The 27,930-nt window shown below is 55.4% G+C and overlaps 1 protein-coding gene and 1 long non-coding RNA gene across 4 annotated transcripts in view; one reads left to right on the forward strand and one right to left on the reverse strand.

Moving 5' to 3' along the window:
- Positions 1 to 7,219, reverse strand: part of LOC115652873 — a 41,409-nt gene extending 34,190 nt beyond the window's left edge. The window contains exon 1 of the long non-coding RNA XR_004000762.1: positions 6,775 to 7,219. This is a non-coding gene — a long non-coding RNA (uncharacterized LOC115652873). The remainder of the gene's footprint in view (positions 1 to 6,774) is intronic.
- A 512-nt stretch (positions 7,220 to 7,731) lies between these two features.
- Positions 7,732 to 26,107, forward strand: NAGK (N-acetylglucosamine kinase). 3 transcript variants are annotated; one of them, XM_030563317.1, is made up of 10 exons: positions 7,732 to 7,806; positions 16,998 to 17,082; positions 18,002 to 18,100; positions 18,523 to 18,664; positions 19,828 to 19,938; positions 21,282 to 21,394; positions 22,557 to 22,644; positions 25,111 to 25,208; positions 25,346 to 25,424; positions 25,683 to 25,976. In XM_030563317.1, exons 1-10 carry the CDS (start codon positions 7,778 to 7,780, stop codon positions 25,868 to 25,870), a joined length of 1,032 nt encoding a protein of 343 aa, XP_030419177.1. In that variant the 5' UTR covers positions 7,732 to 7,777; the 3' UTR covers positions 25,871 to 25,976. The 3 variants fall into 3 exon arrangements, with proteins under 3 accessions (XP_030419177.1, XP_030419176.1, XP_030419178.1); XM_030563316.1 differs by lacking the exon at positions 25,111 to 25,208 and having other exon boundaries at positions 25,683 to 26,107; XM_030563318.1 differs by lacking the exons at positions 7,732 to 7,806; positions 25,111 to 25,208 and adding an exon at positions 7,832 to 7,959 and having other exon boundaries at positions 25,683 to 26,107.
- Positions 26,108 to 27,930: the final 1,823 nt, after the last annotated feature.

A 27,930-nucleotide genomic window follows, 5' to 3' on the forward strand; every position in this document is an offset into this window, starting at 1 on the left:
GCAACATCGGTGCTAGTTCCTTATCTTCCCCCATGCCCGGACCCATCTGCTCAGCCAGAGTGGTGAGGTTCCCCCTCCCATTCAGAGCCCTGCCCCACGTGGAGTCAACCTCTCACACAGGCCCTCCCCCACCACCTCAAAAAGCCCCACCCAAGGGAGGCCCTGTGAGATGGGGGGTTCGCCGGTTAGCTGCATTGGCCTGCCCTCTCTCTTCAGTCCCCATGTCCCACAGAAAACACAGCAAAGCCTGGGTGCTCCCCCTGCTCTGGCCCACCAGCTTCCTTGTGAGTGGTGAATTTGGGTCTAGACAGGGATTGCTCCATGAGGCCACCCTGCCTGCTCCTTGCCATAGCCAGCTGAGGGCACACGGCCTGCCTAGGCTGACCGCTTCTCCCCGGCCACTCACCGAGGTTAAGGCCAGAAGGAACCACCAGCCCAGCCCATCTGCCCTGCTGTACAACCCAGGCCACTGACCCCACCCAGCACCCACGCCCTAACCCTGCACCCGGAATTAGACCGAAGTATTACAGGCCACAGGGGACCGGATTAGTATGTGCCCCAGAGAGAGAATCAGAGGGGCTGAGCAGCACCAGTGCCCGAGGCCCCCACAGTGATGAGACATGCCCAGATAATCCTGGGAAGCGACCTGCACCCACACACTGCAGAGGAAGGTGACCGCCCCCCCTCAGCATCACTGTCCCTCTGACCTGAGGGGAAATTCCTTCTAGCCCCCACACACCCCTTCCTGATGCCCGCACGCTGGCTGACAGCCTGAAGCATGAGCTTTAGGAACTTCTGGATGCTCCAGAGGAAGGCGAGAACTCCCTGAAGAGTTGTCCGGGTGTGCATGCCGAACCTTCCTTCTCCTGTTTGCATTTGTGCCTTCCCACAGTGCCTCAGTCAGCACCCAATGCCTCAGGGCAGCTGGCCGTGGCCAACACCTGCTCTGGGGACACTGCATCCCAGTGGATTCCTTCTGCATGACGAGAGACCCAACCTCAACCAGCTCTGGGCTCTGCAGCCCCATCTTCTCAGCTCCCTGCTCTCTCTAGAAGGACCAGAACCAAAATGCCCCGATTCAGACTTTGGACATGTTCAGATTTAATTCCAAAAACTGTCATATGAGCCCATCGTGGGCCTTGATCCCAATTCTCTGGCTGACATGCTGGGAGCTGGCAGCGGCACCATCCCAGAACGCACCTAACAAAACGATCCTGGGATGAGGGTTAACTTTGAAGAACCACAACCACATCTGTTGACCCAAGGCCTGACACCTTCTCACTCTTCTGGGGTGGAAGGCAGCAGCTATTTAACAGTGCCCAGAGTCAGTGACAGAACAATGCCGAGCATTTCCCAGATCAGGATCTCAAAGCACGTTCGAAAGGTGAATAAACAGGAAACATCCAAGTGAGGCCAGGAGGGAAGTGAATTGACTTGCTCAGGGTTATGTAGCAACTAAGAAGTGGGGCTGGGCTCAGAGAAACGTCACCTCGCTCCTAATTCCACGCTCACAGCACTGGGCCCCTCTACACAACAGGTAGGAGTTCAGCACAGGGTGAGGAGAAGAATGTTGTATCGGACTGACATGACAGCTGGGATGGAAGGCCGGAGGATGCGGTTAATACAACAGAAACAGGCAACACCCCTCTGCCTGGGAAAACGCCGTGGGATCTGTAGTAACATAATGACTTCAGCTCTGCCTTATTACCGGCAGCACCTCAAGGCCCCTCTGTGCTAGGTGCTGCACAGACAGCCTCCCTCCCCTGCAGTCTTAAAGAGGCAAGACACCCAAAGGAAAGGAGCGGAAGTCACTTGCCACAGTGATACAGCAGGTAGGTGGTAGAACCAGGGCTAACACCCAGCTCACCTGTCTTCCCAAGCCAAACCCCTACCCACTAGACCACACTGCCTCTTGTTCTCACTCAGGCATTTCTAGCTACACCACTGCCCTGGCCACACCACTCTAGAGCCCTGAGGTCAGCAGCACTGACTCTGAGAGAACAGCGCCTCCTACTGAGTCACAACCGCATTGTCTGTAGGACCTTGTTGCTTTTTTTCCCCAGACACAACCCTCCTCTCCCCCCCACCCCCACCCCCCCAAGAAACCCCATCTTAGCTTGGGAGCCCTGACAAGCCCACAGCCCATGCTCGTGCTACAGTCATAGTGCAAGTGATTTTCGATGCACTGTACAAACAGCTAATTCATTGAACCTCGTGCTCCGCGAGCTGGGTAAATATTATGATTCCTATTTTAAAATGGGGAAAATGAGGTGCCAATCATTAAGTCACTTGCCTAAGCCTGTGACATTATAGGGACTAGAATCCAGGTGGCCTGGCTCTGCTCTCAATAAACTAGACCACCTGTAGCACCCCAAGCTCTTTCTTAACCCTGTAAGCCTGCGAACCTAGCCTGAAGCAGAAGCTTTCCCTGTGATTACCAAGGAGGTTCGGTAATTCTTCTCATCCCAAAGTGCTGGGTGAGGCCACATGAACAAAGTGCAGGTTGGGGGAACTAGGAGATAAGGAGCATCCATCCTTCGGTGTCCTGGAGCACGTCAACAGGGTAGTAAGAAGTTACAGGGCGAGAGGACATGTAAGCCTCACCCCTCCCAGTGGTGCAACAGAAATGTAGCCACCTCTGGGGCAGAACACAGCAACTGCCAACAGCACAACATAAGAGTCTTGGTAACGTCTTGGCAGGCATGCAGAGGGCTCTGCAGGGCATTGCCAGCCCCAGCAGTCACCAGGCTGGGTTTGGGATGACAGGGGAATCCCTGCCCCCTTGCTCTCAATGGTGTGAGGTATAGACCAGGGAGCACCCGGAAAGGAATCAGATTGGAGTTCACAGCCACAGAGCTGGGATAAGGGTCCCAGCTTTCCTGGGGCTGTGGCACCCTCTCGGGTGATCCCGTATACCCCTGCGAGGGGCAGCAGCAGGCAGAGTTGGAAGCAACACGGATTTATTATGAAGCCCAAAGGAAACCTCAGTCCTGCAGCCTCACCACCAGCATTCCCTCCGCAAGCAGCCTCCCAACCTGGCAAAGCGCTGACTTACTGATCTCCGGGGTCCTCTGGTGGCAGCACTGCCGAACTGCTTGGCATTCCCAGGGAAAGGCGAAATAAACAGAACGGGGGTCCCGTCCAGCACAGTGCTGCTGGGGCGGCTTGAGGGCTGGGAATGCAATGTGCCCCCCTGTGGGCACAGTCACCCTATTGATCCTGGAGGAGCAAGGGTCATCCATTCCCAAGCCCCTGTCCAGACCCTGCTGGGATGGGTGTATCACACACTTTCGATAAGTGGGTGGATGGATACTTTCTCCTCTTTCACCAGGGTCTCTCTTTGTCCACCTCCTGGTCTTCCCGTACCCCCATTCCTCTCCCGTCCCAACTTTCCCTGCCTCCCAGCCCTCCCCACGTTCCTCTGCCAGAGGCCTCTTCTTTCCCAGGTTATCTCCCTCCCTGTGGGCCTCTGGTCTTCTCCCCTACGGCTTGTCCAACTCTTACCTGTCTGTCCTGCCCCCCTCCCAACACACCTGAATCTCACTGTCCCGCCTCCGCCCACAGGCCTTGAGTGCCATCAACACATCCTGCTGGGCAGGAATGACAGAGAATATTGAGGAGTCCAAGAGAACAAGGAGGAGTAACAGCTTACAAGGGCTCCAAAGGAAGGTTGGTCTTATGGCCAAAGCGTTGGACGGAGTCTCAGGAGACCGGGGTTATATTCCTGGCTCTGTCACTGGTGTTCTGGGTGATCGAGGGCAAGTCTCTGCTCTGTGTCTCAGTTTCCCCATCTGTAAAATGGGGACAACACCACTGATTGCTTTGAGATCTACTGCTGAAAAGCGCTATGAAGAGCCAGGGCTTATCATGTGGGGGAGGGATCAATGTCGGCCTCTCTGTTCGTAAAACGCTCAGCACACTAGGGCTGTTGCCACCACATCAATATGAAATAATGAGGCTACTGCCTTATAACCATGCCTATTTGGGGGCTATATCAAATCAGGAACCAGCCAACCAACTGACTTCAGCCTCATTCCCACCATCCTGGGTTTGGTGCATAATGCCAGCAGCCTGCTCAGGGCCAGCTTTATTAACTGTGGGGCCCGATTCGAATACCAAGTGGTGGTCCGGGGCTTCAGCAGCACTTTGGCAGCAGGGGTCTGCTCCGGGTTTTCCGCAGCACTGAAGGACCCCCCTGCCACCAAAATGCCACCTAAGACCCCTGGAGCAGACCTCCCGCCGCTGAAATGCCGCCGAAGACCCCAGAGTGGACCCCCCACCAGGTGAGTAAAAAAAAAAATTAAAAAGGCCCCTAAGGTGAGGGGCCCTGGTGCAGGGCCCAACTCCAGGGAATCGGGCGAATCAGCCTAAAGCCTGAGCCTGCTCGTGGACTCCTGACCTACCCTCATCCATGAGCATGGAGGGATAAGCATTCCTGGAGACGCGAGGCTGAGCTAACCAGCAGACAATCTTGGCTTGGCTTTGGGACACACGCTGCTCCTGCGTTCTATTCCTTGCTCTGTGCCACTTCACTGCTCTGTGCCTCAGTTTCCCCATCTGTAAAAAGGGGCTTCATCTCTCTTTCCTATTTCATACAGTTGTGGGAAGGGTTAATTTATAGATTCCCAAGAGCAGAAGAGACTACGGCAACGATCTAATCTGACCTCCTGCATATCGCAGCCAGAGAACTTCCCCCAATAGTCTTTGTTTGAACTAGTGCAGATCTTTGAGAAAAACACCCCATCTTGATTAAAAGGAATGTTTGTACAATGCCAGGAGATCCCTGGATGAGAGGTGCTAGGAAAGTGCTATTAAGAAATAATCATAACACTATCCAGTTCTCACATATTGGCTTCGCAGAACTTGAATTTTTCAAATATAATTTCTACTGAGAAAACCAATGCTTATTTTAAAGCATTTTTTTTTCAATTTTTATTCATTTCTATTTTCACAGTTGTGCAAAATCAGAAGGGGAAGCTGCGATCACATGGTGTAGCAAAGATCCCCTACCCCCTGCTCCAGCAGCATCCTCACCCCCACTGCCTCCCCATTCCTAAAATTAACATGGTAAAGCATGGGTGGAGGGGATGGAGGCAACTGCCCCCCCACACACTTAAATCGCACCCCTGCTCCAATTCCACCTGCATGTTTTATACACATCAAGGTGGGACTCCTAGCTCTCAAAAGCACCATTTCATAGAATCATAGAATATCGGGGGTGGAAGGGACCTCAGGAGTCCAATCCCCTGCTCAAAGCAGGACCAAGCCCAACTAAATCATCCCAGCCAGGGCTTTGGCAAGCCTGACCTTAAAAACTTGTAAGGATGGAGATTCCACCACCTCCCTAGGGAACCCATTCCAGTGCTTCACCACCCTCCTAGTGAAATAGTGTTTCCTAATATCCAACCTAGACCTCCCCTCCCCATTTGTCTTACGTTGCCGAGGTGTCACTTTCAATTAGTATGGATGGAAATAATTTTGTCTTGGACTGGGCGTTTGTACGCTGAAATTGATGTTTACCGACATTTACCGATAAAAAGCTAATCCTTCCAAGCCTAGTTATCTAGCAGTTCCCACCAGTAGATCTCAATGTGCTTTACAAGGGAGGCCAGTATCTTTATCCTCATTTCTCAGATGGGGAAACTGAGTCACAGAGTTGGGAAGTGACTAAACTGAGATCACACTCAAAGGCCAGCTCCTATATAGCTGATGAGCCAGAGTCTGAGCTCTGCAGGAACAAATCCCACATTCTCAGGCGCGGTACAACTCATTACAATGGTTGCCCTGTCGTTCAGACAGTGTGTTGAGAAACATGATAGTAAACTGAATCTGAAATGGTTCTAAATTCTCATGAGCTCCAACCAAAGCTGGCCAGTGCTCCGCCTAGCCCGCTCCCCGCAGTCTCTCACTCGGGTGCCCCGGTACCCCACTCTCCATGCCCAGGATAGTGCACCCACCTGCCATTATAATACAAATAATAACCAACTATGGAGACTTCCTCATCTACTCTTGCTTCCTCCTGCTGCCGGATACCGGCCTGTCTTTTGCAGGCCAAGCTTTGAACTGAACTAAACTAAAATGCTGCTTGTACTTGCAGGGAGTAAGAAGGAGAGGTGGCTGTCAGAGCTCGGCTAGCACTGCAGAGCTCTGCCTGTGGCTCTAGACACACATCTCTGTGCACAGATTCACTGATTCCAAGCCCAGAAGGGACCATTGTGATCACCTCGTCTGACCTCCTGCATAGGTCAGGCCAGAGACCTGCCCCATAATAATCCCTAGAGCAGAGCTTTTAGAAAACCAGCCCATCTGGATTTAAAACTTGCCAGCGATGGAGAATCATCACACCCTTGGGTAGGCTGTTCCAATGGTTATTCACTCTCACCGTTAAAAACGTACACCTTATTGATGTCTGCATTCGTCTACCTTCAAGTTCCAGCCACTGGATTGTGGTAGACCTTCTGCTGCTAGACCGAAGAGTCCATAATCAATATTTGTTTCCCAGGTGAGTATTTATAGACTGGGACCAAGTCCCTGCACCTTAAACCTTCTCTGTGTTAAACTAAACAGACTCAGCTCCTGGAGTCTCTCACTGTGTGGCAGGTTTTCTAATCCGCTGTTCCTACTGAAGCAATAAGCAATAATCATTCACGCTGCTACGTCTGTGCCCACGCAGAGCCCCATTCACCCCTATGGCTATGTGGAGCCACCTGGGCCAAACTCCCCTCCTGCTCCAGAGGCCCAGATTCCTTCCCTTTGTGCAAACAGGAGACTCACCTTCAGCAGTGTGAGGCATATGACACGTAACTGAAGAATCCTGAATCCACATCACCCACTGCTGTGGGGGGCCAGGGGAGGAAGCTGCATGCTGTCTGCATGGGCACAGGGGGTGCAGGGTGCTCCCAGCTGGTGCAGAGTGAAGGGGCTCTGGGCTGGGGGGGAACACCGTTTTCTTGCTGGGGGTCAAGGTACTGGGTGTGCTCCCAGCTCGGGGGTTGGGGGAAGAGGACTATGCTGGGGAGAGGGTGCCAGGGGTTGCATGCTGGGGGAGGGGGTGCTGGGAAATCCAGGTCGCAGGGAGAGATGAAGGTGCTGGTAGCTGAGGGGCAGGGGGTAGGGACAGGGGTTTTGGGGTGCTCCCAGCTGGCGTGGGGGGAAGAGAAAGCTGCATGTCGCTTTGCTGGGGGGAGGAAGGTGCTTGCAGCTGGTGGGGGGCAGGATCCTGCCGGGGGGGACTGAGGGTTCCCTGCTGGGGGAAGGGGCGGGGGTCTAGGCTCCTTCCAGCGGGGGGAAGGGTCCAGGCCCCTCCCGGGGGCGGGTTCCTGCTGGGGGGGGGGCAGGCTCCTCCTAGGGGGCGGGGCTGGTTAGCGCTAGACTCTTCCTGGGGAGGGAGAGGGGAGCCTACGCTCCTCCCTGGGGGCGGGGCGCTCCCTGCCGGGGGCGGAGCTAGAGGCTCCTTCCGGGGGGGGTGTCCCTGCTTGGGGGCGGGGCTGGTTAGCGCTAGGCTCCTCGTGGGAAAGACCGAGGGGCGCTCTGCCAGGGCGGGGCTAGGTCCCTCCGGGGGGCGGGGCGAGGTCCCTCTGGGGGGCGGGGCTAGGTCACTCCGGGGGGCGGGGCGCTCCCTGTCTGGGGGCGGGGCTAGGTCACTCCGGGGGGCGAGGCGGGGCGCTCTCTGCCGGGGCGGGGCTAGGTCACTCCGGGGGCGGGGCGCTCCCTGCCGGGGCGGGGCGGGCGCTGGATCAGCTGATGCGGGCGGGCCGGCCGGGTCTGCGGAGCTCTCATGGCGGCGCTGTTCGGCGGCGTGGAGGGGTGAGTGCCAGCCGGGGCTCGCGGAGGGGGGTGGAGCCCTTGGCCTCCCGGCTCCCTCCCTAGGCACCAGCCCGGGAATGGTGGGGCCCGAGGGCAGCCCCCTCCGCACGTGCTGGGGGCAGCCGCTCTTCTCGCTCCAGTCCCCTCCCCCCCGTAAGTGTGCGGTGCCCCGTCTCCATCTCGGTCCAAGATCATCCCCTCCCCTGCGTGCGAGCCCCCCCGCCCCGCGTGCAACGCCTCGCGCACTTCTCGGGCTGCGCGCACCCCCCCCGCGTGCAACGCCTCGCGCACTTCTCGGGCTGCGCGCACCCCCCCCGCCCCGCGTGCAACGCCTCGCGCACTTCTCGGGCTGCGCGCACCCCCCCCGCCCCGCGTGCAACGCCTCGCGCACTTCTCGGGCTGCGCGCCCCCCCCCCCGCCCCGCGTGCAACGCCTCGCGCACTTCTCGGGCTGCGCGCACCCCCCCCCGCCCCGCGTGCAACGCCTCGCGCACTTCTCGGGCTGCGCGCACCCCCCCCCGCCCCGCGTGCAACGCCTCGCGCACTTCTCGGGCTGCGCGCACCCCCCCCCCCCCCGCGTGCAACGCCTCGCGCACTTCTCGGGCTGCGCGCACCCCCCCCCGCCCCGCGTGCAACGCCTCGCGCACTTCTCGGGCTGCGCGCACCCCCCCCGCGTGCAACGCCTCGCGCACTTCTCGGGCTGCGCGCACCCCCCCCGCGTGCAACGCCTCGCGCACTTCTCGGGCTGCGCGCACCCCCCCCGCGTGCAACGCCTCGCGCACTTCTCGGGCTGCGCGCACCCCCCCCCCCCCGCGTGCAACGCCTCGCGCACTTCTCGGGCTGCGCGCACCCCCCCCCCCCGCCCCGCGTGCAGTGCCTCGCGCACTTCTCGGGCTGCGAGCCCCCCCCCGCCCCGCGTGCAACGCCTCGCACACTTCTCGGGCTGCGCGCAGCCCCCCCCACCCCCAGCGTGCAACGCCTCGCGCACTTCTCGGGCTGCGCGCAGCCCCCCCCCCCCCCCGGCGTGCAACGCCTCGCGCACTTCTCGGGCTGCGCGCAGCCCCCCCCACCCCCGGCGTGCAACGCCTCGCGCACTTCTCGGGCTGAGAGGATGGCTGGTACTGGTGTCTGATGCCCCCAGCATGTGGTGCTGTATCTGGGATACCATGTTGCCCCGCAGGCTGCCCCAGCCTTGTGGAGACCCAACAGGTGGCTGAGAGATTTCTCTGTGTGATGCTCGGGCCACAGGCTTGTTACCAACCTGGCCCTTTTTAGGGCAGGTGCCTGTGCTCCTCAGCTCACTCTCTGGGTGGAAGAAGGTTCCTCTGGGCCTGGCCCCCTGGATTTTGGGGTAACTGAACTCCTGGTGTCTGACTCTGTGGTTCTGGCCCACATGCACTAGACAGCGCACATCAGCTTCACAGCTGGGGTGGAATGTGCTGTGTTGAGCCCAGCCTGTGGGGCAGTCACCTTTTTTAAAGGCCCTGGGGATCAGCTGTACCAGGGAAACCGGCTCTGGATCCCTAGGGGTGTTGCAGGTGCCTGGTTGAGTGCAGTTGGTGTGCCCAGCCTGGCACAAGTCCCACTACATGGTGTGGCCTCTACCCTGTGTGAGTCTATAATCCAGCAACAGGTGTGTGGAAGGGAAGACAGAACCATATTTACATGGGTGCAACCTTGTAAAATCAGCCCGTGTGCAATAATGACCCACTTGAGGGGTGGGAAAAACCCAGGGTGATATCTGGTTTCACGAGAACGCTGCACCCATCTAACCCATGGGCCTTGGCTACACGACAAATGCTTTGCTGGAACCGTAGATACAGTGGAAGAAGGGTTGCCAGCTTCCTAATCGCACAAAATCGAACACCCTAGCCCTGCCCCTTCCCCTTCTCTGAGGCCCTGCCCCTGCTCCCTCGGTCACTCTTCCCCACCCTCACTCACTTTCACTGGGCTGGGGTAAGGGTTGGGCTGCAGGAGTGGGATGAGGGCTCTGGCTGGGAGTGTGGGCTCTGGGGTGAGGCTGGGGATGAGGGGGTTTGGAGTGCAGGAGGGAGCTGGGGCAGGGTGTTGGGGGTGGGGGTGCAGACTCTGGGAAGGAGTTTGGGTGCAGGAGGGGACTCCAGGCTGGGGCCAAGAGGTTTGGAGTGCAGGAGGAGGTGTGGGCTCTGGGGTGAGGCCAGGGATGAGGGGTTTGGAGTGCAGGAGGGAGCTGGGGCAGGGTGTTGGGGGTGGGGGTGCAGACTCTGGGAAGGAGTTTGGGTGCAGGAGGGGACTCCAGGCTGGGGCCAAGAGGTTTGGAGTGCAGGAGGAGGTGTGGGCTCTGGGGTGAGGCCAGGGATGAGGGGTTTGGAGTGCAGGAGGGAGCTGGGGCAGGGTGTTGGGGGTGGGGGTGCAGACTCTGGGAAGGAGTTTGGGTGCAGGAGGGGACTCCAGGCTGGGGCCAAGAGGTTTGGAGTGCAGGAGGAGGTGTGGGCTCTGGGGTGAGGCCAGGGATGAGGGGTTTGGAGTGCAGAAGGGAGCTGGGGCAGGGTGTTGGAGGTGAGGGTGCAGTCTCTGGGAAGGTGCAGGAGGGGACTCCAGGCAGGGGCAGGGGGTTGGAGTACGGGGTTCCAGCAGCACTTACTGCAGCTCCCAGGAAGTGGCCACCAAGTCCCTGCAGCCGCTAGGTGCGTGAGCAGCCAGTAAGCTCTGCGCGCTCAACTGCCCTCATGTCTGCAGGTGCCACCTCTGCAGCTTCCATTGGTTCCCAGCCAATGGGAGCTGTGGAGCTGGCACTCAGGGCGTGGGCAATGTGCGGATCTTTCCTGACTGCCCATATGTCCAGGGGCTGCAGGGACCCAGCAGCTGCTTCCAGGAGCTGTGCGGAGGCAGGGAGTCTGCCTTAGCCCCGCTGCACTGCCGACCAGACTTTTAATGGCCCAGTCTGGGCTGCTGAACGGAGCCGCCAGGATCCCTTTTCAACTGGCCTTCCGGTCAAAAAACAGATGCCTGGCAACCCTAGCTGGAGAGCCCTAGCACAGATGCAGCATGTGCTGGCAGAAGGAGTTTTTCTGTTGCTTTCTGTCCACATAGCTGCGTCTATACTAGCATTTGCAGTTTTGATGATAGAGCTGTGCTGCTAGGGCAGGTGTTTTTTGCACACTCCCTGACCGACATAGCCATGCGGAAAAATTTTGCAGCGTAGACTGGGCTAAGGTGTGACCTGGAACAGATTTAGTTAAACCAATGGCACCTCAGTGTGGACATGCTCGTGTTGGATTAAGAGTGCCTTTTTTTTCAGGTTAGCTCAAGTCAGCTCAGAACTGATTTGCTTTAAATGAAACTGAAATAAAAAATGATTTAAGCTAGACTGGGGTTGCTTTCCCATGTAGGCGGGCTTCCTTTGTCCCTCTGGAAGAGGAAAACTGCTTACCCTGGGTGATTAGAATTAGACACGGCTGTGTTTTTGGAAGTATGCTTTCCTTCCCAAACCATGTCTTGGAGCTAGCTGCTTGTGTTATCTTTGATGTGTGTGCATAACCTTTTGGGAAGGCTTAGATGTGAGTGTGATATCTGATTTGAAAACTGCAAGGTGCAACTATGGCCAAAGGTTTCTGCACAGTTCAGCTTCTGAAGCAGCTGACTTTCTCCAGCTCGGTGTGGAGCTACCTTTCAAATTTAGGACTTAAAGTCCATGTGAAATGACAGATCTGTTGTTGGGAGACTTGGTGATGGCTGAATTCAGGGGCACTGCTAAGCCTGCTGTCTGTTGTAACTGGGTTCCTGACGTATTTAGCTTTGTGGTTCACAACTCAGGTTAAAAATCATAGTTTGAAAAAGTCGTCTTCATTACTTCTGATTGGAGAAAGCAGGTTTTCTTTTCGCCAGGATAGCCTCTGAAGCATCACTCTCGATAACCCAGGGGAACAGACAGAGTGGCAAATTTCACTTTGAAATTCAATCTCCAGAGGAGTCAAGTATCAGAGGGTAGCCGTGTTAGTCTGGATCTGTAAAAGCAGCAAAGAATCCTGTGGCACCTTATAGACTAACAGACGTTTTGGAGCATGAGCTTTCGTGGGTGAATACCCACTTCCTCAGATGCATGTAATGGAAATATCCAGGGGCAGGTATATATATGTGTGCTAGCAGAGGAGTACCCCAAGGAAATCCAGTGCAAGATGACCTGCTGAAAACTTCTAAAGGCACAAACATTTTCAACATCAAAGTTTTGTTACATTAGTGTTTAACTCTGAATTTTCAGGTCTAAACTGACGGTTCCCCCTTTTACAAGCTTGTTTAAAAAGAACCCCTTAAAAATTTGAAACTGAGAACTGCCTCTTCCAAAGTCTCTCTCTCCTCCCGCATCTGTGTGCAAGCTGTCTCATTAGTTGTTCATGAGCTCTGGCAGCAACTGAACATGGCAGATGCAAAGTGTTAGAAGAGTCTCTATCACTGGAGACAGGATGGATCACTCGATTTACCTGCTCTGTTCATTCCCTCTGGGGCACCTGACACTGGCCACTGTTGGAAGACAGGATACTGGGCTAGATGGACCTTTGGTCTGACCCAGTCTGGCCGTTCTTATGAAGACTTCTTAATACTTTCATTTCTAAAATGTGTGTGGTACACGTGCAGATCTTACTGTGTTGAAAGGTGGATTGCACTTCTAACACCTGGTCTTCCCCCATAAATTGTCTTGTACGCACTAAAAAATATATTGAGCCAGATTCATGCAGGGCGGGTGCAACCCTATTAAAATCTATTTAATGACTATTGTACTGTAATTTCCAAAGAGCTGCTAAAGCATCCAGTGCGTCCAATAAATAATACAGTCCTTGCCCAGAGGAGCTTGAAATCTTAGCAGGAACTACTGTAACTTAAAAGGAAATCCTTACTTTACCCAGGGCCCAATTAGCCCATGGGACCCATTGCCACAATCAACTGATGGAGGCCAAGAGCAGGTTTCAGAAAGGATTTCTTTGCCATTCAGAAAATCCACAGTTAAAATAAGATAAACTAGAGGCTATAAATCATCCCCTAACTAATTACTGGGTTAGGATGCAGCTGCCCCTGTGAATGGGTTATTCCGCAGTTGTCCATTACAAAGACTTTGCATCTTCCCCTGAAGACACTGCCCAGTAAGACGGGCAGGAGAGTGGACTAGATGGACCATTGATGGTGTTAATACCGGAGATGCTTGGTGGCAATTGGGATGAGCGTCGTTGTGCCAGTGGTCATGCAAACATAGAAGGCAGCTGCAATGCCAAGAAACCCCAATCTGTGTTGACCAGACACCGGGTGGGAACAGAAGCAGAGGTGAAGTGGTAACGTGTCCAAGGCCGCCCAGCAAGTCAGTTCTAGATCTGGCACTAGAACGCAGCCGTGCCGACTCGCAGTCCAGTGCTCTCCCCATTAGACCACGCTGCCTTGCTCTGTGGCCTGGCGATTCCTGTTCTGCTGGGAAGATGAAGGGGGGATCTTGCAGAAGACAGCATCTCCCTGCCCCTGGGAAGGGGGAAGCTGAGCCCGCTTACCCCAGCCCTGGGCCAGTTAGTGGTGAGATTTAAGGTAACTTGAGACAAGCTGGCCTGGCTGAGACCCCATCTGAGCAGAAGCGAGAGACTTCCTGGTTCTCTGAGCGATCCCTGCCCCATTCGCACCACCCAAGGAAGGTGAATGCAGTTAACAAGCTCAGCTGTGTACCTGCCCGGCCTTCCGCCTGAGGCTCAGCACAGGGGAGCTGGGGAGAGGATCTCTGGATCTGCCAAGTTGTATAGTAATTGCACTTGTTGCCATGGCTGCATGTGTGAAAGGGGAAGATACCAAGATGAATCCGAGGAAGGCAGCTCCAAAGACAAAACATGTTCTGGTGCTGCCGTTCGCTGGACCTCGTCCTCGCCCAGGGTCTGGTTACCTCCCCTCTCTGCCTGCCGATGGTTTGCTTGTAATCTGTTTGAAGAGAGACTTGACAGGGAGGAAGGGACCCCTTCACATTCCCAGTGCATGGGAGCAAAGTAAACACTCATTGTGGAAGAGGAAGTCTGCCTGGTCCGTGTCTTATGCAACAGTGTAGCCATGCAGAGAGCACATCACGCTCCAATAAATCTAGATTACAAACCAAAAGCCTCCTGGACCTAGATCCAAGGTATTCAGGCTCCTCGCTTCCATCCTGATCCACAAAGATCCATTGATTTCTGTGGAAGTGAGGAGCCTAAATACTTCCCGGATCTGGCCTTCAGCCCCCCTGCTGATGCAGAGTCAGAGACCAAGTGAGATTTTTCAGAAGTGCCGAAGGGAATTGAGCACCTGACTCTTGCTGGCTTTCAATGAGTGCCTAATTACCTTAGGCACTGAAAGGACCACAATGATCATCCGCTCTGAGATCCTGCATGAGACGCGGGAGAATTGTACCATTCCTAACCCCCTTTCAGGCTGCTCTGGTGTCTGTAGCATGTAGCAGAGGCTTTGCACCTGACCTTTAGGAATAGCCAAGCCATGGGGATGCTTGTTGGACGGTGCAGGTCTGTGGGGCACTGGGGGTTTGCACACTTAGCCCCTGATCCTCTGCATGGAGCCCTACAGGGCTGGAGATCTGCCAGCTCTGAGCTTGTCATCACAGGATCGGGGCCATGTTCAGCGAGGTTAACACAGCGCTGCCTCTTAAACAATAGACTGCATCCCTAGCATTTGCATACAGGTCAAATGTATCCTGAAAGTGGGGGGCATCACACCAGCCTTGTTGTGCTCTGCAGGATGCCTGGGTTCATGGATGGTGGGGGTGTTTCTTCTTTCCGTAGGCTGGGAAGGGACGCTGGCTGCATGCAAGCGAAAACAGAAAAGGTTAATTGAGCCTCATGCGTCAGGACTTGAGTTGGTAACCTGCGAGCCCAGCAGAAATCTCTCCCTTCCTCCACTTCCCCCCAAGAGACCTCACCCGCAGTATTGCACAACTCTGGAGGACCTGGGGATTACAGTGGACGAGAAGCTGGATATGAGTCAGCAGTGTGCCCTTGTTGCCAAGAAGGCCAACGACATATTGGGCTGCATTAGTAGGAGCATTGGCAGCAGATCAAGGGAAGTGATTATTCCCCTCTATTTGGCACTGGTGAAGCCACATCTGGAGTATTGTGTGCATTTTTGGGCCCCCCACTACAGAAAGGATGTGGACAAATTGGAGAGAGTCCAGCGGAGGGCAACGAAAATGATATGGGGGCTGGGGCACATGACTTACGAGGAGAGGCTGAGGGAACTGGGATTGTTTAGTCTGCAGAAGAGAAGAGTGAGGGGGGATTTGATAGCAGCCTTCAACTACCTGAAGAGGGGTTCCAAAGATGATGGAGCTCAGCTGTTCTCAGTGGTGACAGATGACAGAACAAGGAGCAATGGTCTCAAGTTGCAGTGGGAGAGTTCTAGGTTGGATATTAGGAAACACTATTTCACTAGGAGGATGGTGACGCACTGGAATGGGTTCCCTAGGGAGATGGTGGAATCTCCTTCCTTGGAAGTTTTTAAGGCCCGGCTTGACAAAGCCCTGGCTGGGATGATTTATTGGGGATTGATCCTGCTTTGAGCAGGGGGTTGGACTAGATACCTCCTGAGGTCTCCTTCAACTCTAATATTCTATGAACTTGCTGGATGCATTTATAGGGGAAAGACTGCCTTCCACTGGGGCCGGAGCAAGACGATGGAGTCTATGACTCGTCCATAGAAGGTGTCGGCTGGGGGTGTTACACTGAAGCATGCCCCTAGTGGAGGGGTGTCCTGTAGGGCTTGCATTGGTCTGCACTGGAAAGAGGGGACGGTGCTCTGCAGAATATGATTGTGGTGCGGGATGACTGGAGTCTCCTGCCTGTGGGGCAGGTACGGTATGGATGGGGGTGCATCTCTCCTGGGCCTTGGCTACACAATTCATGCCTGACTTGGAGGGACCAACTCTAGGGCTTAGAGTTCAGTCTGCATAGCCTGTTTGGTCTGAGGTCTCTCTGGGTTGTGGCCATCAGTCTGCTGGGAACTGCACTGAGACCTTCCAAACTCATTTCATGTGCACCGGGGATGGTTACTATGGACCTGAGCTCAAGTCACACCCACAACCTAGAGGTGCAGGGTTCTCTCTGCCTTTAGCCAGCACCAGCCAGGCCGTCCCCTGCGCACGCCCTTCTAAGGGGACCATCTTCCATGTCTGACTTCCAAAATAAACAGACCCCCCCAGCCTGAAAGCGTCTCATCTGAATCGGTGTTTGGGCTGCATGGTGGAGCACAGAGCAAGGCAGACAGCTGGCTAAGGCTGGGCCAAACAGACACCTACTTTCTTCTGGCCCTGTAATGTCTCTGCGGGTGAGAGCAATGGGAGGGAGACAGCTGGTAATATTGTGGGGAATGGGGAGAAAGAGAGAAACTTCAGCCTGTATCATGAATGTCGGTGTTTGCCAGAAGTGTTAGTTACCAGAACTAGCTGGGTGCTTCAAGCTAAGTGGAGGTTTGGTGCTAACGGTCTCACAAGCCATTCCAATGTCGCTTGGGAGAAATAATTCACATCTAATTCACATTCGGAGAGCATTTTCCATCCCAGCGATGCCCTTTGTATTACCAACCTGGAGCAAGCAAAAGACGCATGAAGGAAGAGCCAGTGTAGACAGGACCATGTCGTCTAGGCATAAGCAGAGCTGCCTTCAAACTCGGTGGCTGAAGTACCTGAGTGCTAGTTCTGCTCCGGCATCCATGGGGAATCATGGCTCTGAATTTCCTCAACCTAGAGGCACCCTGCAGAGATTTCTGAGTGGCTGAGGTGGTATTTCTCCCGGCACCTTCCTAGAGCTTTAAACAATCTTGTTAGCGGCGAGGCCTGGCTCTTCCATGGGGGCGCAGCTCCACTGGGAAACGTTACAGCAAAACACCCTTCCCGTGCCCGCTGCACAGTTGTGCATGGGACGGATCCATGCAGGAATCGTGGGTTGCGTGGGAAACCGCCGCAGCTAGCGGGCCTGTCGCAAGCCTTTCTCGAGTGTGGCTGCCTCTGCAGTTTTCAGCCCAGCAGCAGCTGCAAAGATTGAAAACTCTCCTGGCACTTGGAAGTGAGGGTAGATTTCAGGAGTCCGGATGGGGGCTTTCCTCTAACTCTGACTCTGGAGCGGCTGTCCACCTCGCTTTGCCGGAGGGGGGTGGCATGAGCCCATTGTGCACTGAACTGGCATGTGTGTGCCCTTGATTCCTTAGGGGGGGGACCCACTCCAAGGTGGTGCTGATATCTGAAGATGGCAAGATCCTGGCAGAGACCGACGGGCCCTGCACTAACCATTGGGTAAGGATCACACAGGATGTGGCAGGCGCAGCTGGGGCTAGAGGAATCTGGGATGTTGTTACTGGGCGGGGGGGTGTGTGCTAGCATAGCGGTCAAGCCTGGGGGTGATTAGTGATAGCCAGGGGGTTTAATTTGCATGCCATTACCCAGAGTGCACTTCTTGTGGTCACTTTGTTACCTCTAATTTCCAAGCTCTGGGTAGAAACCAGTTGGCCCCCACTAGGCCAGCAGGGAGCCCGTGCGTTTAATCCCTGCTGCGCTGGTTGAGTTACAGCCGGAAGGAGAGCGCAGACTCGTAGAACCAGTTAGGCGGACTGACATCACGCCCTTGGTCCTCGGCCTGGCGCCCCACCGAGACAAGGGAGGCTAAAACCCAAGCCTCCGGGCTGCTTGGAGGTGTCTGTTCTGATGCTGGGTTCCCGTCTTCAGAATGGGCCCAGCCCCAAGAAATCAACACGTTGAGATGTTTGAGCTCTGGATTCAGACTCAGCGGCTGCCCTTGGACCAGGGCTACGCTACAGCCTCTGCTGGCACAGGGGTGTGGAGAGGTGGGACCCTGACTGACAGAGCTGGGCTGGCAAAAGCCCCTAGTGTAGATGGAGCTACGCCAGCCCATCCATGCTTTTGCCAGTATAATGGGGGGACGTTGGGGTCAGCCTGGAATAAGCTATCCCAGCGCAAGCACGGTTTGGCTGCTATAAGCTGCATCCACACTAGGCTCCTAGTGTGGACTGCTATGGTGATGGGTGTGGAACAAGATCGCTGAGCCAAGCACTTCTGGGCGGGAAGGGGGGATGCCTGGCGTTAGTCTGCATGTTAGTCCCAGTCCGGGGGGTGGGGTTAGCATGGGAGCAGCTTGCTCTCAGGAAGCGGAAGGGTTTAATGAGAACTGTTTGTTGTCCTCCCCCTCCCCGGCTAGCTGGTCGGCTCAGACAAATGCCTGGAAAGGATCAACGAGATGGTCAGCGAGGCCAAAGGGAAGGCAGGTGCCAACCCGCAGGTTCCCCTCCGCTCGCTGGTGAGTTACTCTGCCACATGGGCTGCTCAGGGGTGCAGTCAGATCAGAGGGGAGGGAAGGCGGGGCAGGGGAGGGAGGCTGGTCCTATGGCTAAAGCACAGGCCAGGAGATTGGGGCCCTGTCTCAGACTGAGCCCTTGGGGTGTCATTTCTCCCCAGTGCTGCCGAGTAAGAGAGCAGAGGGCAGCAGGGGAGAACCTCTGCCCAGTGCTCAGCAAGGGTCAGAAAAGCGAATGGCAGGCGGGTCTGAGGAACAAGATGCAGAACATGGGAAACGCTGTATGATCAACAGGAGGCCCAGCAGGCTAGGAACTGCAGGATCCACGGCTTGGGCTGGGCTGGGGCAGAGGGGGCCCGGGCTGGCTGGGGCGAAGGAGCACCCAGCTCTGGTTTGTCGGACTCACGTGGCGTGTCTGGGCGCAGGGGCTGTCTCTGAGCGGGGGGGAGCAGAAAGAAGCCATCAAGAAGCTCATCGAGCAGCTGCAGACCCGCTTCCCGCAGCTGAGCGAGAACTACTACATCACCACGGATGCCATCGGGGCGATGGCCACAGCTACCGACCACGGCAAGGACCACGCTCGCCGGGCAGGGGGCAGGAGGGTTCGGAGTGCTGGGTCCTGTTGGGGTTGGTGACTGGGGGAAGCCACGTGGAAATGGACACTATTATCCACCTCCCGTTTGGAGCTGCTTTGTTTCCAAGGCTTGGTTGTGGCATGGGAAGCTGCCCTGGGGGGAGTCTGAGCCCCGGCCTTCTGCCCCGAGGGGCTATGACAGGGATTCTCATTGGGAAACCCTAGAGGAGTGAGGCACCGCTGATGTGTGATGGGAAGTGTGGCCCTGTAAACTGGGTGGTCTGCCCTGCTAAGGGCCTGGGGCCAGCCAGCCTGTCCTGGGGCAGAGCCCCATAAAGCCGTAGCTTACCAGTGTCAGGTCACACTGCCTGATGAGCGCCTGATTCCTACAAAGAGCCCCCCGGGGGTGCAGAGCTGCCAGGGGAAGGGCCACGGGAGCGGTTTGCTGCAGATTGTCAGTGCAGCCGACGTCACCTTGTAGGAAGGGTCTGAGCAGGCCCTGGGCGCAGCGTTAACCCTTCTAGGGCTGGGGAGACCGGCCAGCAGCCTACCAGTCTGGCAAGTAACCAGCGAGAGCTCTGGCAGTACCACCACTGGGGGAGCCCTTGTGGTCTCGCCGGTACTTGTAGGAGCCTGGGGTAGAACCAGTCCAGCCGCGAGGGAAGCCCAGTGATCGGGCCTGCGTGCTCATTGCTGGGGTCGCTGTGTGCAGAACAGCATCGAAAGAGGGAACGACTGGCTCACGAGGCACTGGCCAGGCTCCGGGGGGGGGACACCTCCCTGCACACTGACTGGGGAAACCTCGGAAGCAGGGGTTCGTGGGCATGGAGCGTGGGAGGGTGGGGCTGCGGGGAGAGCGACCCAGCTGGGATTAGTGGGCTCGGCTGGGGCTGGGCCCAGCCTCGTGGGTGCTGTGGTCAAGAGGCAAGAGCGGAGCAGGCCGGGGATGCGAGCCTGCAGAAGGGAGCTTGGGGCAAAGAAGGGGAGGGAGAGGCAGCAGGGCCTGGGAGTGATCGGGGGTTGGGGAGCCCGGAGAGGCAGCGGGGCCCATGGGAGGTAGGGGGAGATCAGGGGGGCAAAATACAAGTTCGTCCCTCGTGCCATTTTTCCTAAGGCCGGCCCCAGTCACCTGTTGGCCCTTCCCTCTCCCCCGTAGGTGGCGTGGTGCTGATCTCGGGAACTGGTTCCAACTGCAAACTCATCAACCCTGACGGGTCGGAGGTTAGCTGTGGAGGGTGGGGTCACATGATGGGAGACGAGGGGTCAGGTAAGACCCGGGGCACGTCTCCTCGCCGAGGAGTTCTGGGGACGATGGGGCTGGGCGGAGGGGGGCCTGGGCCAGTGGCTAGCTCTGTTCCTGAGCCTGCGGGTGTCTCTCACCCCACCCTCCTCACTGCCTGGCTGAGCCAGAGCAAATCTGAGTCCTCAGCCAAAGGGCCTCTCGAGGGCTAATGGCCCTGCCACAGCCCTGGGGAGGCTGTTCCTTGCCCAGCGGGGAAGGGCAGCTGACACAGGCTGGAAATCTCTCAGCGAGTGGCTAGCAGGGCCAGGAGTCTCTGGCTGTCAGATGAGAGCTGGCCTGGGGTGATGTATTGGCCTGCAGGGTTGTCCTTTGGGGGAGCAGTGGCAGATCAGGATTGAAGGGTAAAAGCTCTTACGGGAACATTGCGGTTATAATATATAACACAGGAAAGCCAGAGTTATGGTTAAAAGGCACTTGGATGTAGGGAAACTAGCAGGTATGGGATCTGAACAACCTTCATTCTGCCCCCCATGGAGATGCCCAGAGAGAACCAGAAACTCAGACTCCCTTGTCCATCTGTAACAGTTTCCTCTTGTCGGTGATCTCACAAATGACTGTTCTCCGTGTAGCCGTTCCATGGTTGTGCTGGCCCCAGCCTCCTTTGTGCTCCTGCGTGCGCCATGGAAACAAACCCGATCAGACAAACGGCCAGCGGATGGCCACGCCGGATTCTGTGGGGTTCTGTCACTGGCAGTTCTTTGCATCTTGCAGAATCGGGCCCTATAATTTCACAGGATCTAAGTCGTGAGACATGGAGCTTGTCTCTCTGCCGTGGAGACATAAAACCAGTTATAGAGCATGGGGCATGTTTTCAATTCTACGCCTGCAAAGCTGTCCAAGTGGGCTGCTGTGGATTTCCTAAAACTCTTGATCTGAAAATAACACTTCTTAGGGCTTGTCTGCATGGGGAATCTATTCTGGAATAAGGTAGCTGTGAATTTAAAGGGCTGCTGCTATCCTGGTCAGTTTCCCCATGTAGATAAGCCCTTAGAGTAGTTATGAAAAGAGCGAAGATGGGAGGCTGGTGGTGTGAAGGAGGCAGAGTTAAGGTTACCTGGGTACTTTCCCTACTTTGTAATGGTTGGGTTTCTTGTCTATGTTGCCTGTTAATGCTCAATTTCCTGGCTCTGTACTGGGTGGCTTCTGGGTACCACCAGCATCCTTGCAAGGGTATTTTACTGACCTGTCCTCTCCACCGTAACCAAGGCCATTATTGGCACTGCTGGATCCAGGTCTGGCAGCAGTTGAGCTCTGGGTCGGTGAAGCCAAGCCTAACCACCTGCCTCTTGCGGCCTCTTGTTCTGCAGCTTTCTGGATCGCGCACCAGGCCGTGAAGATTGTGTTCGACTGCCTGGACAACCTGGAAGTGCCGCCCCACGACATTGGCTACATCAAGCAGGCCATGTTCGATTACTTTCAGGTACCTGGCCCAGCTGCGTGGGCACTGCCGGAAGAGGGCGCAGCTCGAGGCGGGGAGAGGAGGCCAGGCTGGGTCTGGCATCTCAGAGGGGCGGAGAGCCTGACACTTCAGTGGATGTTCAGCACCTCATGTGATCAGGGCCCTGGGTAACAGCTGTTGGTCTCCTGCTTCTCCAGAGCCCTCTGAAGGGCACTGCTGTGCGGCATGGAGCGTGGCACACACCAGCTTCTCTCCTGGGCACGCTCGCCCATGGGAACGTAGGCAGCCTAGTCCCCTGGAGTGACCAAGCCTGGGTTAAAGAACACAGGGGCCCTGTGCCCCCCCCGGCCCCCCACACCTTCCATAACTAGACAGCAAAGCACCTCTACCCCATAAATCCCTCACCCCCACAGAGAGCCCCATATGCCCCTCTGCCTCACCCCACCCACAGACCCCTGAATGCCCCCTCTCCATCAGCCCCCACTTGTCCTGACAGACCCCCCCATATCCCAGCAGCCTATGCCCCACTCACCACAGCCCTGAATACCTTGGTCCTATCTCCCATGCCCCCCCACTCACCCCCAACATTCTCCACTCGCCCCACTCACCCCATAGCCCCTAACAACTTGTCCCAGCCCCTCACCCACTACCCTGGGACCTTCCTGGCCACTCTATGGTGCCTCTCACCCCACTAGCTTAGCACTTCATTCCCGTCCGGGATTAGCGTGGCTCCTCCCGATCCTGGCCACGCAGCCCCGCGCCATTGGAGTTTGGTACGGCCATCCCTCTATGCTGGGGGGTGGGGAAGGGTGGTAACCCCCTAGCACAAGGGATTGGGGGCAGCCCCCAGGCTTGGCAGCCACTAGTACAGGAGGGAGAGGGGCCTGGCTTGGGGAGCTGGGTCTAGGTCACCCTTTCAGGCTTGCACTCGCCCGTCATTGCCTGGTGTCTCCGTCCCCCACTGTAAAACTGCCACCGATCCCACGAGCTGTGTTGCCAGGGTACCTGGAGCTGTGCGTACTGGCAGCCTGGGGGTGGCTGGCATAGGCAGGGGGAGGGGGATGCTGGTTTCTAGATGGCAGCCCCCACAGTCTGAGTAAGGGACCCCGAGCAGAGGGTCAGGCTCCAGACTCCACCCCGGCGATAGGCACATGCATCACCCCCGCGTATCTTGTCCCCGCAGATCTCTGACAGGATGGGCCTCCTGACGCATCTCTACCGGACGTTCGAGAAATCCAAGTTCGCGGGATTCTGCCAAAAACTAGCTGAGGGTATTGGAGGGAGTTTGTCCTGGGTGGTTTTAGTTAATCCTCCATTCTGGGTGTCTGAGCATGTGGTAGGGCAGAGACAGCCTGACAGGAGGCCTGGGCGGGACCTTGTTCAATAGGCTGGACTAGCTCAGGAGCGGTTGCTGCTGCTGGCTCCCAGCACAGAGAGGAGGCAACGGGTGGGAGCAGAGGACCCAAACCTTGGGTAGGATCTGCAGAGCATTCATCCCCAGGAAGGGGTGGCAATGAGAGGGGGGAAACTCAGGCTGAATATCAGAAGAATCAGACTCAGAGCTTGCCTAAGGGAAGCGTTGGGGGCTTCATTGCGTGGGACTCAACTCCCAATGGGGAGGCTCGGCTAACACAGTCTCTGCATCCCGCGGGGCCGTGATATGACTCTAGCTCTGTGCTCGGCCGTCATGGGAGCCGACTGTGTCTCCATGAGCGGGGCTCCCGGAGGTGTGCTCAGCGCACGTGTGATGCTGTGCCCCGCCCCTTTTGTCAATCTCCAGGGAGTCACCTTCCCCCAGGTTATACCATGAGCTTCACCCACTCCCCTGGACGTGCAGAGGGGGGCAGCTCCTTTCTGTGTGTGGGGCCAGGGGGCTGGCCCTTTCCTGCTGTGGTTCCACTAACGCTTGCTAATTCCTGATGGGGGTTTTTTGCATGCCCCTGGTAGGATGAGCACTGGATACTTGGTTAAACCAGACAGAACTGGTTAGCTGCAGCCCATCCCTCCGAAAGCAAAGTGTCCCCCCATGTCCCCGAGAGATGGCCCTGCAACCACACCCTGGAGTGCCAGAGACTCCATGAAGTCATTCTATAGAGGTTTATAAGGCCCAGCTTGACAAAGCCTTGGCTGGGATGGTTTAGTTGGGGATTGGTCCTGCTTTGAGCAGGGGGTTGGACTAGATGATCTCCTGAGGTCCCTTCCAACCCTGATAGTCTATGATTCTAAGTCACTAGGGACTTGGCCACTGCTCTTACGAGGCTGCCGCTCAGATGCTCTGGGGGTGGGTGGTGGGATAGAACCCTGAGACAGTGCAATAACTAATTCAGTATGGAAAGGGAGGGGGAGGAGGGGCTAGGCTGGATCTGCGAGCGGGAGCCCCACTTCATCCTGCTCTTCTGTTTGAGATGCAAGAGCCTCTTCCCTGTTATGACTCCAGGTTGTTAAGTGTGCAGAGCACACTCCTGGCCGGTTAAAGGGACCCTCATTAAACTCTTGGGACATTATCAGGCTGCCCAGGCCCATATGCTGGGTACAGCAAAGGGCATCTGATCAGAAAAGCTGATGGGGAGTGACAGGTGCCCGTACAGCTCCATGGTGCAAATACCTAGTGTCATTTTCATGGCTTCTTCCATGCTGCTGATTGCGTGGGGGGAGTGAGGGCTCAGCATGGAGTTAGAACAGAGCAGCTGGGACACCAGCCACAGGCTCTCTGGGTCTCCGTTTGCCCCTGATTAGTGATAAAGTCCCTACCTTGCTGTGGGGTTTGAGATCATCAGCTGGAAGGTGCTAAAGCAAATGCAGAATATCTGCCATTGGAGGACCCTGCTTCCACCTCAATAAGAAATTGGTGAGGGAGCTAGAATTCTTCTGATTCCAAGCTCTTAGCTTCTAGCACGCGATCCAGCCCTGCTGTGATCCAGCTCCCTCTTCCCCTGATGCTTAAGACCTGCCTCGGGCAGCTGCAGACAATTCTCTAGAAAGGGCTCTGTTTCTGTGTCACTAGTCTGTGTCCGAAAGCAGGTTATTTGTAGCATCGTAACGTCAGTCGGATCAGGGCCCCATTGCACCAGGGGCTGCAGCGAAGACAGTAGCCCTGCTGCCTCAGAGAGTTTACACAGCCCATGTATTGCTGTGATCCGATCACCTGCTTCACAATTCTGCATACTGGGTTGAGGGAAATCTGTAAACCTACCATGCAATTTACAGTAACGCTGCCTGGGGCAGCTCTGACATGGCTGAATAGGCTGCCTTGCAAACTGACACCCCCCGAGCAACCATTATGTGACCCAACCCCGATCTAGGCAGCGATTTGGTGGGAGAGCTCCTGGTGACATGGGCAGTGCCTTTCGCGGGCGGAAGCAGCTCTCCTGGCCGGGTACTGATATCTTCTCTAAAACCCTACAGCGGAGGTGGACGTGCCCTGGGTCTCTACAGCGCAGGCTGTAAATACGCTGTCTCTAATCCCGTTTTGGTCTAGGTCACTCAGCTTTGAGATTTCCCTAGGGGCTGAAGTTGCCCAGGCACATGCTCTGCCCCCTTTGTTAGAGAGTTGGAGCCAAATCCCTTTGGCCGCTTTTAAATTATCCGGGTGAAAACGGTCCTCGTAAATCTGCTGCTGCCTCTCCTTGTGGATGAGAGCAAGACCAGCAGGATTCGAACCAGCATCACTCCCCCTTGTGGCAGGTAAAGCCCATCTGTAGCCACCACGGACCCTGTTGTACTTCTCTCCTGCTCAGGTGCCCAGGCGGGGGACCCTCTGTGCTGTCACATTTTCAACAAGGCTGGGGAAGTCCTGGCTCGACACATTGTAGCTGTGCTGCCAAAAATGGACAAGGTAACCGCCAGGCAGCTGACACTGCTGGGCCTGCAACACGCCTGGGCCTCCTGCTCCGTCTGTGCTGTGCAGCGTTTTGCACTGATTCTCAGCGGCGCGGGCTTGGGTTGCACTTGCTAATTCTGCTTTCCCCCTAGAGCCTCTTCGGAGGCGAGCTGGGGCTGCCGATCCTGTGCGTGGGCTCCGTGTGGAACAGCTGGGAAATGATGAAAGAAGGTGAGCCAGAAAACCGGGCAGAGGGGGAGGGCGCAGGAGTGGAAGGCGTCCGGGTCCTATTCCCAGTTGTGCCCTTGGGCAAGTCACTGAGCTGCCGTGCCCCGGTCCCTGCAAATGCCAAGTCTGCTGCCATATCCTGGCTCCCAGCTCTTGGTCCCCACCCTTTTGTGCAGCAGCCCACCCCCTGCCTTTGAACAGCAACAGCTGTATTGTCTCAATTGGAACGTGGCCGCTTGACTCTCCTTTCTCCCCCCACAGGGTTCCTCAAAGTCCTGAACCAGGCCCGGCCTCAGGAGCTGCACAGCATCTTCTCCAAGTTCACCCTCTTGAAGCTAAAGCACTCGTCAGCGCTGGGCGGAGCCAGCCTGGGGGCCAAGCATATAGGGCAGGTGCTGCCTCTGGACTACACTGCCAATGTGGATGTCTTCTACACACACTCCTTCTAGGGCCCCATGGGAGGACTCAGCTCTGCTCCCTCCTTCCCTGCCCTGGCCCGTGCTCTCTGCCTGGGCAGCATCTGGCCAGGCAGCCCTACTTTTTAAATTGTTTCTTGGTTTGTGTCTCTGGTGCAGCCTGTGGGGGTGGGGTGGGGAAATTATTTACATAGACAGGAATGGCACCTGGCTTTTTGTGTCAACGTGTTTTGTAATTCGTCAATAAAAGGTCACAGCCACAGCTGACTCCATCTGTCCCCCAGGAGCAGAATCTGTTTGTTGTAGGGCCTACAGGCCAGAAGCTGGGCCCTGCTCTGAGCTCACAGGAACAATTACAGGCCACCTGTAGCCAGCTCAGCTCTGTGCATTAGAGTGGGGAGCAGCTCCTCTTAGAGGATGGGGTGGAGGGGTGCAGGGAGGTGACTGAAATCCTCCCACTGAAACGGCTGTGATGGCAAACAGCTTTGACTGACCTGGAACTTCTGTGGGAAGCGTTGCCGTTTTCTCAAACTTCTGCGCTTCTTTTGGCCAGCTGAGAAGGTTTTACTTGCTGAAAACTAAACCCCCTTCCTCGTAATGTATTTCAGCCAACTTGAATTTTTGCTGAAGCTTATGGGGAATCACTTGCTGATCAGCCCAGGCCAGTGGAGTACAGGGAGCAGGAGGTCAGTTAAATGGTTGGAACAAGGGCTGGTTAGGCCATAGGACACCTGGGTTCTCTCTCCAGTTCTGGCCCCAGCTAGGAATGAAATCTAGCCCTTGAGCAGCCCAGAGCAATGCTTCACTCTGACAATAGCTTCTCAGGCATTTAGAGTCCTTTTTATTGCAAGGTTTTCTACCCCAGGTCAATGGCCAAGAACTGCAGCCTGGAGCCAGTGTGGAAGGGGCTAGCCTAACCTTTGCAAATATGGTATCAACTGACTTAATTGGGAGTTAATTCAGGAAAAAAAGTTTTAGCAACTGCCCCAACCTACTACAGCCTGGGTAACAAACAGGAAGTGGACTTGTTCATTTATTAGCATAAAGTTGGCATCACTGAAACCTGGTGGGATGATTCCCATGATTGGAATGGTAAAATCAATAGTTCAAACCAGTACAGGATTGAGTGAGCAAAAGGGCAGGGAGAGGGGTGCTCTATGTCCAAACTGGGATTACCTCTTTCCAAGTCCCTGATAACTTGGAAGAAAATGATCTTGAATGCTTAGGGTCAATGCCATAACAGGAAAAGCACAAGATGGGGGATTAGATGGTACCTGCTAGAGACATCAAATGGGAACAGGCTGACTGTCTCCTTACACACCTATCTGCAAGGTGTAGGGGGAAAAGCTGTGTGATCACGAGGGACTTCAGTTTGAGTGAAATAGGCTGGTCCTAAAACATCCTTGAGATTTCTAAACAATTTCCTAACACAACAAGTGTTGCATCCAACACAGAGGAGTTCTATATTCAATCTCATCTTGAGGAATAAAGATGAACTGAGCCCAGAGGTAGAAGAAATAATGGTAATTTAGGTACAAGAGTTCATGACTTCATCACATTTATAATTTGAAAGCAGAATAAAGTCCAGATCAGTACTATATACTCAATGCTTGAAAGGGGCCAATTTCACAAAGCTGAAAACAATTTGAGCTAAAATACCTTAGAAAAAAAGTGGGTGTGATAATAGAGAATGTTTAAGAACACTTTACTAAAAAGTCACAAAATTGAGAGACATGGCCTTTTTGGTTAAAAAAATGATCTAGTTTAGAGGGAAAGTGAAGGCAACTATAAAAAAATAATAAATACAAAATGTAACAAATGGAAGTTGGTAGTAATGAATATAAATCAGAAGCTAGGAACTGCAGAAAATTGATAGGGGAAGCAAAGGGACAAGGAAAAATCTGCAGCCAGCAGAGTTAAGGACAATAAGGAGTTTTTTAAATATTTTAGGAGGAAAATGAATCCTTACATGGGTGTTGGTCTACTACAAGATGGAAATGGTAGAATTATCAATAATAATGCCCAAAAGGCAGAAGTGTTAAATACCTATTCTGTATTTGCAAAAACAGATGTATCATACAGTAACTCTTTCC

The sequence above is a fragment of the Gopherus evgoodei genome, chromosome 5 (assembly GCF_007399415.2).
Source record: "Gopherus evgoodei ecotype Sinaloan lineage chromosome 5, rGopEvg1_v1.p, whole genome shotgun sequence".
NCBI lineage: Eukaryota > Metazoa > Chordata > Testudines > Testudinidae > Gopherus > Gopherus evgoodei.

What these genes read in the sequence shown, in the direction of transcription:
- NAGK (XM_030563316.1), top strand. Translation starts at nt 7,778, where the DNA reads ATGGCGGCGCTGTTCGGCGGCGTGGAGGG. An exon ending in GATGGGAGACGAGGGGTCAG is followed by an intron (nt 19,939 to 21,281) that starts GTAAGACCCGGG and finishes CTTGTTCTGCAG; the next exon opens with CTTTCTGGATCGCGCACCAG. An exon ending in CCATGTTCGATTACTTTCAG is followed by an intron (nt 21,395 to 22,556) that starts GTACCTGGCCCA and finishes TTGTCCCCGCAG; the next exon opens with ATCTCTGACAGGATGGGCCT.